Consider the following 11,492-nt stretch of genomic DNA (forward strand, 5'->3'; position numbering starts at 1 on the left):
ATTTAGCATTACTAGAGTTGCTGGTTTCGATGCAAAATTCTTGTCCATTTCCTTGATATGTTCTTAATCCCCATGGTGTAAATCCGTCAACATCAATTTGGTCACTTAGAGTAAAGGATCAAAAGCTTATGTCTGCTCTCACCGTGTAGTACTGAGGTTCAGCAGTCATACAGGAAGGGCTCCATTGTAGAAGAGGAAGAGAGTTGTCCACCAACACCAGCTTCAATAAATTAGAATGAAAGGAGTTATTGGGATTGCAGGAAATTAAGAAGAATGTCACTAATCATTATCCATACATAATGGACTGCTTTGGATAAGAGTATCTTAGGGTGGACCAATATTATACTTGAGAGAGGTCAAAAATTTGTATCTGATTTTTAGCGGCATCGATGTGTGACGCGGCTTCTTCAACGACCTTTTTTGATTTGCCGACTCTTTTTTTTTTTTTTAGGATAACTGTCCTGGCAGCCATCTGCCTCACTCAGGCCTTCATGATGTGGAAATTTATCAACTTCCAGCTGCGCCGGTGGAGAGAGCATGCCCAGGCCCAGACTTTGAAAAAGAAACTGGTTCCTTCCAAGAGCAAATCAAAGAAAGACAAAGGTGAGCAACGAGCACAAAATATGAAGCGCATTGACTTTTATTGTAAATGTGTTCCTCTGCAAAGCACTGGACATTAGACTATATGCATTTCTTTGTATTTTATGCATAATGTTTTTGCGTACATAGGAACTAATTTGGATGTGTCCCTTCTTGTTTTTAGCCAATGGAGTAAATGGAGTGAGCTCCCACGCGGCCGATTCACCAAGAGCAAGAAAAGAGAAGTCGACATAAATGCATTCCTCTCTATCGCGTCCTTCCCAAAGAAATGATCTCAACCCGTGCTTTCGTGGCTGCATCCAACCAACAGTCCCTCCAGCGCCCCCCACCCCCCGCCCGCCCGCGATATGCATTTTCAGACCCCACACAGGACTGACCTCCCAGCTGGACTTCAAGAGCCAGAATGCATTTAGCTTTGCTTGTCGACAGTCGTCCAGCACGCCTTGATTTAAGAATCATTGCTCTGCTGTGCCACTTTGAATAAAAAACAAAACAAATTCCCAAACAAACTGGGAAAAAAAAAAAAAAAAAAAAAAGACCTTATTTAAGAAGTGCCTATTGATACAGATTGTTTTGTATAGGGTGTGTAAAAATAATTCAGGAATGATGCCTTCAGTGTTTTATGTCTCTCCCAAGTCAGGTCATGTCGATGCTTTTTCCAAAATAGTGTGTATTCCAGCTTGTGATTTATTTCCCTTTGTTTTTCTTGTATTTATAAGTGCTAGCAGCTCCTCTTCGCCTCTTTGGAAGGATATTTGTAAACATTTTTTTGTAAGAATTTCCTAATAATATCTCTTATTTTTCCATCAGTGAAGGTTGCATACAGTCCTGTTTATAATCTCTGGGTTCACACCACAGACTGTTCAAACTCACACAGCAGGACATGTGTTTTCGCCGTGTCACTGGCCAACAGATATGATGGAAAGCGAAGCAGAGGATTTTACAATATCCACTCCTGGATAGAATAGTGAAGTGTGCATAAAAGCAACCCAGGAAAACGGGAGACATCACCCTGTACTACTACTATACGTAGATTCACAGTTTAGTGCAAAGCTGCCACTAAAGACGTAGTAACCTGATGTAGCGTTTTATAATCTGAGTTTAAAGCAGCTTTTAGTCACAAAACTACATATCCCCTGCCATGAAATGATGCTGACTTTATTGCAGTTCTGCCTATAGCACTGTCATTAATTGAACACACTTTGTGTTTTAGTTTTGAGTGATATGAGATGATGTTATAAGAGATGGAAAGGAAAATCAGGCAAAAACATCCCATTAGTAAGTTAGTTTGTTTGAACCACTGTCTTGTATGGTCCATAATTATTTGCTGTTTAAGGGAAATGGGTTTATTGTATTTGTTTGTCCCTGCACATTGTTGCTTAAAAGGTAAAAATGTCCACAAGAATGATTTGTTGTTAAAGCACGGACTGAGTGTGAGAAAAACATATTTTGTTGGCTCTTTTTTTTTTTTCCCAACCCACTATAAACGTGCCAAATGAGCCTGATTGACTGTTGATATATGTATTTCACTTACATGCCATAAAATGAATTTACAAAAGTATCGTGAGAAACAATCGATAGATAACACTGGTTTATTCTAAAGAATTAAACCCCTTAACTGATTTTAGGTACACAGTAAGTCATGGTTGTCAACTTGTCTCCAGCAGTATATCAGAAGTGTATTTGGTTTTTCTCAGCTTGTCCTGATTGTTTTATCTATCTTACAAAGGAATAAAATGTTTATTGAAAGAAACAACTGTGAAGAGTTATTTTTTCTTGAATGGAGATATTGTTAGGTACCTTGAGCAAAAAACATGGAGAAATGAAAATAATTTGTTCCAGTTATGTCATCAGTCACTGTGTAGATTGTATAACCTGACATTTATGTATAAATGGTGTTTTAAAGCCTTCTCCTCATGCAATTATGTGCACACAAATGTGTATTTTATACTGTGTAGAGCACCGTTCCGAACAAACCTTGCCCTTAGATAAACAAACACAAACGAGAAAAACCTACAAAAATGGTGGTGTGTGGTTAAACGCGTCCACATGGAGTTTCTGTACTCTGCAGTCTTTACTCTTGTTCATAAAATCGTGTAGAAACCACCCTGTTGATGTTTCACCTATCCGCCACTTGGTGGCAGTGTTGCACACGTTTTAAAGGAGAGAAAACGCCTCCTTGCTTGCTTGATCTATGGATCGTTGACCACGCAGTAAATCAAGGCAACTAAACTAGGACACGCTTACTTCTAATATGTCTAAAGCCTGACATGTTAGCGTGCTGTTTGCGTTTTGATATGGTTATTTAGTAAAGTAGCTAACAAAATTACACAGTGTTTGTTGAAAAAACACTTTTTTTTTTTTTTACTGTTTAGTTACAATTTCTCTATCTTTAAATTAACTAGATTAAATTTGTATTGTTAAGGGAAACTTCAACTGTTTTCTTTTTACCATCCTTTTTTATTTGTTAAAGGTAAACATCTTTATGAGCTTAAACATGTTGGTAAACAGTATTACCATTAGTGTAGATGTATTGGTTTAAACACCCTTTATCACTATATTGGTAAATCTGAGTTGGGATAGGGGGGGTCATAGTTTCCCCACCTCTTAAATAACAGCATACATTTAAAGATTAGATACTGACAGTCGTGACACTGTGGGGGCTTTAAGTAAATGTCAGTGTTTTTTTATTTCAGATTAAATGTAAGCAAATGTACGCAGTTCGATCAAATGTGAAGAATCGTGTCATCCTTAACAGGTAAATCAGCGTTGAGGGTTTGCTGAGTTGATACTGCTGGAAGCCCCGTGATGTGGTTTGGTGTGGGGGAGGATAGCAGCTACCAGCTCCAGATAAACACTCAGCATTGGTTTGCACAGCAGGAGTAACATGGCGGCACAGTTAGCCAGCAGAAATGTTGTTTCACTACCGCGAAGGTCAGAGCGGCGTCTGATAAACGGAATTTAACAACGAGGACACGGACAGAAAGTATTAAATCGTAAGTAGCCACACGTGTTGGTGCTCGCTGCCGAGACGGGACGTGAGTGTTTTCGTTGTGGGGAGGAAAAAAACCGATCCAATGCGAGGTCTTCAATCTCGGTTGTGTGTCTGTGTCTGGCACAGGCTCTCGCTTTCGGCGTTAGCTCGTTAGCATTGTTAGCTCCTCGGCTAACCCCGCTGCCTGTGTCAATAGTGTTTTCTGCAGCGAACTCAATTTAGCGAAGCTTTTGCAAGCGAGTTACTCCCAATGTTTGTCAGCCGGTTTTTAATTTAGTGGTGACCTCCGTATACATTTGGTGTGCCATACAAATATAGCGTGCACAATACTTTAATATGTCATTGTGTGGGGTTTTTTTGTGCTGAGTGAGCGGGTGACCGTGTATACAACACCGGACGAAGTTCGCCAGTACAGCAGCAACGTAGTTAGCATGCTAGCTGATTAGCCGCAGGCTAAGTCTGGCTGCTCGGTACGTCGTTGTCAGAATAAACGAGTGGGTCAGGACAGCTCTTACCAGCATGTGTTTGAGCGGGCTGCTAACATCGTTTTTGTGTGGTGTTAAAAATGCTACTAGGTAAGTTTATTAAATTCCTCCATGTGTTCAGGGTGCAGGGAGCATATTCTCGTTGTTTTTGCTGAACTCATGTTTCTCTTGTGTTACTATGCATCGTCGAGGTGCTCTACTACGAGGCTATATGTAGCAGCCAAGCTATATAACGCGAGCACTTTAACCAGTTGAAAGGTCTCCTTTTTAAACATTTGGACGAAAGTGTTCAGAAAGTTGGTCCGTGCACTCGGGGACGAGAAACTCAAAACTGTCGCTCCTCCACGCTCCAAGCTCGGAGGAGGAAAAACTGTGCATTCAGTTTGTTGTGGCATTGCGTTCCCAACACGTCATACAACTTATAATTATGTGTTAACAACACAATTTGCGTGGCATTCACGCGGGGGCTTCATTGTGTGAGATGTAAACGGGGGCAGGACTTTTAATTAAATACAGATGGTGCTCTCTGAAGATGTAAGGTGCCCATATAGCATGCAGGGGAAATGCTACCCAGAGTTTTGACTTGTGTGTGTCTTTGTTGCACTCCTAATATGGGGCCCCCTTGCTTGACTGATTCGGGACTATACAGGCAGACAGCTTGTGCCATGTCGGTGATTGTCAACGCTCCTCACGGGTAATGCTGCAGGAACGCATCTCGTGGAACCAGTTGAGCAGATTCTGTTGCATCACTCTGCCCACCTGATGGTGCACAGCAGCAGCAGCAGCACCGGTGTCACATCACCCGACGTTGAGCTTCTAATGTGATATGTTGTCCAGCTACAACTTCAAGGGCTGGATCTCAGTCAGCAATACCGGCAGCCACGTAGAATGTAAACTCAAGGAATTTAAAAGAAACAATGATTGCATGTGGTTCATACTTAGGTCACTGGGCATGCATATGGTGCCTCCCCTAGTTGCAAAGAATGCAGTCCTGCACAGATGAAAGCATGCATTCCAACAGTATGCGTGTACATGGTAGTATTACTTTGCTTGTATCTTAGGTCTAAGCATACTAGTCTCCTGCTCAGATTCATATAACGGGGCTTTTGCCCTTGGCTGGTGCGCGGAGAAATGTGTTTTGTGTCATCTCGACTAAACAGTACAATAGAACAACTGTGTTTTGGATGATGACCATTCCGCAATTCATGCAAGCGTGTATGTGGATGTTTATACAAGGATAACTGACTGGAGGTTGTTTTTTTCCACACTGACTTGGCACAGTTTAGTGTAGTGTGTGTTACCTTTTAACCCATTGTATAATACAGCTTGAGCAACAGGTGTGTGTGACAGTGGGTCACATGGTCTGGAAGCCACCTCTACATTAATGTCTTGTTTTTTCTATCAGTCTGTTGCTTCCTTCACACAAACCTTCTGTGTTGTTGTTTAGCTCTTTTCGGGTCGCCCGTCCCAAGTTCAATGTGTCTTCACGACTCCATAAAACAAAGCAAAGTGTTTTTCTATTGCAATTGGAGACAAGCCTCTCGTCTTGTAATCGCCGACTTTTGCCCTGTGATAGGCTCGCTTTGTTGCGTCACCTGAGTGATACTGTAATCATTTGACCCTTGCTCTGTTGCATGCGCTGCCAGTTCTCGGGTTGTTGACTCTTACTGTTGGCCTAATATGAGAGTCATTATACAGCTAATCAGTTTTATGTACTGCACACCCACTAATGTAGAATTAAATCCTGTTTTTGTAATTATGTCAGACATGCTTTGTCATTTATGCAGACTTTTCATATGTTATGAGACAATCTTTACACTAAACACAGATTTTTAAGCTTAAGTGAACTAAAGTAGAGGTTGTTCCAAGGTTACAAATATGCTATTTCTGAGGTCTGTGAACGTACATCTTAATATATATATTTTTTTCATTTTCGAGGGGAGACATAATGAGAATCATACTTGCAGTTAATACTGATTGACGCTTTGAATTTTGTGTGCAAAATCAGTAGTCGCATCTAGCTACACAGCATTATCATAATGCCATTATGCGTTAGATATATCTGGTGGATAATCTATACGATTTTGTCAGTAAATTCAATTAAAATGCAGATTTTGTGTCTTAAAGTCAGTCAACTACATCACACAGATGTTGGGATGAATACCTAAATCACACAAGGACCCCAGGTCATTGTGGCCAGTTGTTATTGGGGCTTTAAGCTGAACTTATTCCAGGCTTGTAACCACGGCCCCACTGGAATCATAAGCAGTTTTAGAAGAATGCTAGATGCTTAAACTCATTTACTGCTGGAATAATTCGTCCGTTAATCGATTAGTCCTTCAGGAGACAATTCATCTGCAACATTTTAGAGAATCAATTAATTGCTTATATCAAATTAGAAACTAAAAAGCCAGATTTTCTGGTTGTAGATTCCATTCTTTAATGTCTTGTCTTCTAGAACAGAATACTATCTTTGGGGCTTGGATTGTTTATAATCTTGAGTTGCAGCCCTGAATACCTTACTGGGCCTCGTTATTTGAACATTCTTATCAGAATACTTATTGTCGGATCTCACTCTAAGAAGTACTATGTTGGAGAACTCTTAATGCTGAAGTTTCTAAATGACACCTAACAAATCTAAAAGACACTTCTGTTTGAATTGGACATGAATCCCCTTTTTAAAAATAGCACGTTTTACGAGTTAACTTGTCCGGCTCCTCTTCTTTCCACACACTTCTCGCGGCGAACAACATTACGTTGACTCATTTGAACCAGGCTGGAATGACATCCCTGTCTCTGCCGCTTAGTGCGTCCAGCTCCTGAACAACACCATACCCCTCTGTCTCATACAGCCTCTTTAATGTGTGTGTACTCCTTTTTCTTTTCTTTTTTAAAAAGCCGAGTCAAATAACAGCATCCAGCGCTGGCAGGAATCTGAGCTTTCATGAGGATGTTGCAAAGTATTTCTGAGCTCGATCAAATCTCCAAATTCCATTCTGAAACCGAATGTTAGGATAAACTGCTACGGGTTGCTCTGCTTTTAGGGGGAAACCTCTATGACCAGACCAGTTAAAGAAGACTTGAACTATTACCATTTTCAAATTTAAAATATACCAAACTGGAAGATAGACGGGTTACGCAAACACCCAGAATGTCTTCTCATAAAGTTTACACTGTTATCTGTCCATCACATGCCGTGAGGGCCACGGTGTATTGTTGACATGATGCACCCCCCCCCCCCCCCGTATCTTTTTTTTTCACTGGGCATCTCACCCTGCTGTCTCTGCGTTGGTGTTGTCATGGAAACAGCCATGTGACAGGTCCTGGGTGGGCGTGAGGGATGAGCTGTGGGGAAATGGCCAGGTTTTTACAGCATAGAGAGAGAGGATGAGGGGGGGGGGAGAGAGAGAGGAGAGATGTCAGAAGCGAGGGCAGAGATGGTTGATGGAGAGCTGAGAGGGCTTCGACATGGAAGAGGAGGAGCCGGATTATTTACTCGCGCTCTGCTTCAAGGCGTGTTGTCATTGTGTTGTTTGGTTGACCTCAAAGCAGCCTCCCCCCCCCCCCCCATCTGTGCTAAGAGTTTAGGTCCCGTCTTGCTAACAGCAGCCGGGCACAGGATCTTATTTTGGTTGAACCGTAGAACTGAAATTATCAGAGTACAGCGCTTTGTCATTAAGGAGCTATAACAATGAAGAGAAGTGTTGTCAGATGTAAGCTAAATTACAGTTGTTTGCTGATAAAATTAAGCCCAAATTTGCTCTTTGATAACTTGCACCTTTTTAGTTTTCTCTTGGCAATCGAGAGGTCCAGTCTGCAGTGAGTGGCTGTGGAGGAGTTTGCGTCTCAGAACAATTATTCAGGGACATTTAAGCTCAATATTGGCAAACAAACCCTGTTGAAGTGTCCTTGGCTCGTCCAGGTGGGCTAATTCTCTGTGGCAGTCGGTTTGTGTTAGAGCGATATGGTTAGTTGAATCTGTAATGTTTTTGAAAAACTGAGATTTGTAACCTCACACCATTGGCGGCCTCGAGCTCCGCTCCCATGGAGACTCCGAGGATCTTTAGGCTCGCAGGATTTCGACGGTCCGCGCTCCTCCACTTATGTAGGTCAGCTACAGCGAAGTGCATATCGATCTCCCGAGCCAGATGATATTGTGGTGTTTGCTGTTCATTGCAAAAGAAGGTGCCCTCAGCCAGTTAGGCCTGAGCAGAGGAGACGGCAGAGGTCACATGACTGTGTGACAATGCTTCTGCAGCTGTTTTCCCTTTTTGTTTTGCGAGGCTGGTATCGCTTAGCTGTACAATACGGTAGATCTAATAACTGTTGCTGTTTCTGAAATCGGCACGTCCATTTGTAGTCACACTTCCCATAGTAATTTACTGATCCGATCGTGGTAATAAATTAAAAAGTACTTATTTAAACATAAAGCGCTTAACGGAAAGGCATAAAAACACACCCGTCCCCTCAAAGAATGATAACGGTAGATCATAAAGGTGCAGGATGTTATCCACTTGATTGATACCGTGATAGGAGTTGTGTGTAAAGGTTAGGCAGCGTGGTTTGAAGTCTTAATTTGTGCTTTCCCCTCTGCCACAATGCGTTTGTGGAACTGGCTGCTAGCATGTGGTTGGCATCTTTCCCACTGCCCAGGGTGGAATCCTTAGTAGGGAGGAAGGGAGGGAGAAGTTGGATTGAGCAAGCTGCCCCGGTGGAGTTGGGTGGGTGGTCCAAAAAATATGCAGTGTGAATCTGCCCCTGAGAAAAATCTGGTGCGCCATCTTATTCTGGGTTGGAGGTAAACGGCGGTATCGCGGGCCAGGCCATGCTGGTACGGGATGACGTGTGCAGAGCAGCAGCATTTCTCACTCTCTCGTAATAAACCAGAAGAATGTGGGGATTCGGTTTTAGGCTTTTCCTTTCTGTACACATTGTGAGGGTCAAACTCCGACCAGCTTGAGTTCTCTTCTTCCCCCCTCCCTCTCTTTCTCTGTCTTTCGCTCGCTGCTGACTCAGCAATGTTCCCTTACTGACCTATAATATGCTTTTGCTTGCTTTATCTTGGCTGTTTTCAGCACGGTAGGGAATCTCCTCAGCTGACCCGTGTTTCCCGTCCATACTGTACAGTTCAGGAACACGGTAGATTAACATTATGGCTAGATTAAGCACAGCCCCCATCAGCTGAAGTACTTGTTTTCCTTTTTTTAATCACAAGAGCATAAAATGTTGCGCAGGTTCACGAGCCTCATATCGCGCCCCGTTAACTCCCACAATTAACCACAAACGGCGGGTGAAACGACCAGTGATAATAGGTGAACATGGCGTGCATGTAATTCAGCTCGACAGGAAGTTACGCGATGGACATGCGGCCGTTGTTTTTCAAGCAAGTAATCTAGCAATAGTTTTCTGAATTAACTATGGACTGAACAGACACTACCTGCTAGTGTGATAGATATATCGTTGGGATGATAATGAATAGATCAAATACAGCCAGTCTCTTTTTTTTTTAAAAAGAAGTAAGAGGGGGTAAGAAAGCATGTTTCCACCTTCTCTGAGCAATGAACACGCGCTACACGTTTTAGAAATTGAGATGTCATGAACTCACCCACCACACTAAAAGGTAACGATGGTGACTGTTAAGAAGTTAAAAGCCATTCTTGTCCTTGTTAACACAGGGAGATTAATTCCTGGTGTGGAGTTTTCAGAAAGAGTATCTTTAACCTTTTGCTTTTTCCTTTTTTTTTTTTTTTTTTGTATTTCTGAATACCGACATAAAAGATGCTAGAACTGAAATTCTACATAATTTATTCACCCCTCTAATAGGACATCCAAATTACCTATAATTGTCCCGTGTGTGGTGTGTTTGTTTGCGTGTCAAACTGCTTCCATTCATGCCTTTTTTTAATCCAGAGATTTGTGGTTTTTGGCACCTGATGTGGGCCAAAACAAAACCGCCTCCCATCTCATCTGGCAGTGGCGCGCAAAACAAAGGCCCAGATTGGATAAGAGACTACACATGAGAGACAGAGCCGTGATGCTACGCTGATGCTACAGAAGCTGACTGGACAGTATCTAAAGGTTCTTGACCCTAAGTAGGAATTAACCACTTTATGAACCACTTATCCAAACATCTTGGTCCTGAGGAACACACCTGCCACGGCAGAGTTGCAATGCTGCAGTATATGTTTCATTTGGGTGCAAAAGCTAGAGAGCGAGCTGTGCCCAGCACGTCATTCGGAGTTCCTTCTATTGTAGTTGGATACAGAGCCGCTACTGTAGTTGGATATCTCTGCCGTGTACCGTGTGTTTTTTGCGTCTATACCACCGGGCTTTCCACAAGGATACGGATTAGTCAGCCAGTGGGTTCTAATGTCACCACCGTGCCTGCTTATGGAATATAGAGTATTATTAAAAAGGAAAATTAGGTTTCTTGTGCGTTTTTTTAGCCCACACAGTCTATACATAGCTATGACTGTTTAAAACCATGTCTATTTCTGACGGATCTAACTTTTGTAATCAGGATTCCTTGGAGCTGATTTATTGAAACCTTCGCTGTAAGGTTTAATGTGTTTTTTATTTAGAAACATTAATGCACTCTTATTTAAAGGTAAATAAAGATTTTAAGGGAAACATGTTTTTGATCCCAAATCCCAAGCCTGTGTTTTGTTTTTAAATTAAATGATTTATACAATAATCTATGCTAAAAATAACATGTGAGTCACTTTACTCAAGTCATGTGAATCTGCTAAATCAACTCAACTTCTAATAATCTTCGTTAGCCATCTTATCTTCACAATCACCACTGATCATATTACTGCAGGATATTCCATTCCATTCTTCTTTCATAATATTTGGGGCATCTGACATCGGATTGCATAATTGTTCAATGGCAAGAAATACAAAAGTGTTGTAGGACATTGTTTTTATTGTAAAACAACCGCCTATATCTTCCTCATATGGCATGGGCCTGCTACTGTGGTGTAGTTTCCTGTTTGGCTGGACTTGAATGAGTAGCTGTTTGGGAAGCTCTGCTACACCATCGTGTAAGGGATGCACATGACGAGCAGCCAGACATGCCACTGTGTCTGACACGAAGACCAGAGTCCCGTCTGACCTGGCAGGGTTTCATCAGTGGTCAGTGTGCTAGATAAGATGGAAGCACGGGAGTGTGCTTGTCATTTGTTTAATACCTTATTCTGGAGACGCCTCAACAGATTTACTTTATGGGTGTTATTATTATCAGTTATTCACAAAATGCTCAAACTGAAAAAAAACATAATTTGAGCTATTATTCGTAACTGTCTGTCTTTCTCAGTCAAGGTTTAAATAACTGTTGTTGTGGGGTCTGCCTGACCCCACAACCTGGTTGTCACCGAGCGGTTAAGCGGGGGGGGGGGGGGGGGGGGGGGGGG

The 11,492-nt window shown here is 42.1% G+C and overlaps 2 protein-coding genes across 8 annotated transcripts in view; both read left to right on the forward strand.

Moving 5' to 3' along the window:
• The window catches only part of tram1 (translocation associated membrane protein 1), a 7,438-nt gene extending 5,085 nt beyond the window's left edge, over positions 1–2,353 (forward strand). Inside the window, exons 10-11 of the mRNA XM_031850406.1 lie at positions 452–603; positions 764–2,353. Coding sequence (XP_031706266.1) covers positions 452–603; positions 764–834 — 223 coding nt within the window. The 3' untranslated portion in view covers positions 835–2,353. The remainder of the gene's footprint in view (positions 1–451; positions 604–763) is intronic.
• Positions 2,354–3,057: 704 nt separating this feature from the next.
• The window catches only part of ncoa2 (nuclear receptor coactivator 2), a 53,052-nt gene continuing 44,617 nt past the window's right edge, over positions 3,058–11,492 (forward strand). For 2 of the 7 annotated variants that reach the window (XM_031849883.1, XM_031849885.1), the window contains exon 1: positions 3,420–3,596. The gene's annotated coding sequence lies outside the window, so the exon portion shown is untranslated. The other 5 variants (XM_031849886.1, XM_031849887.1, XM_031849888.1 and 2 more) reach the window with 5 other exon arrangements.

This window comes from Anarrhichthys ocellatus, unplaced genomic scaffold, assembly GCF_004355925.1.
Source record: "Anarrhichthys ocellatus isolate YVR2014 unplaced genomic scaffold, GSC_Weel_1.0 scaffold10, whole genome shotgun sequence".
Lineage (NCBI taxonomy): Eukaryota > Metazoa > Chordata > Actinopteri > Perciformes > Anarhichadidae > Anarrhichthys > Anarrhichthys ocellatus.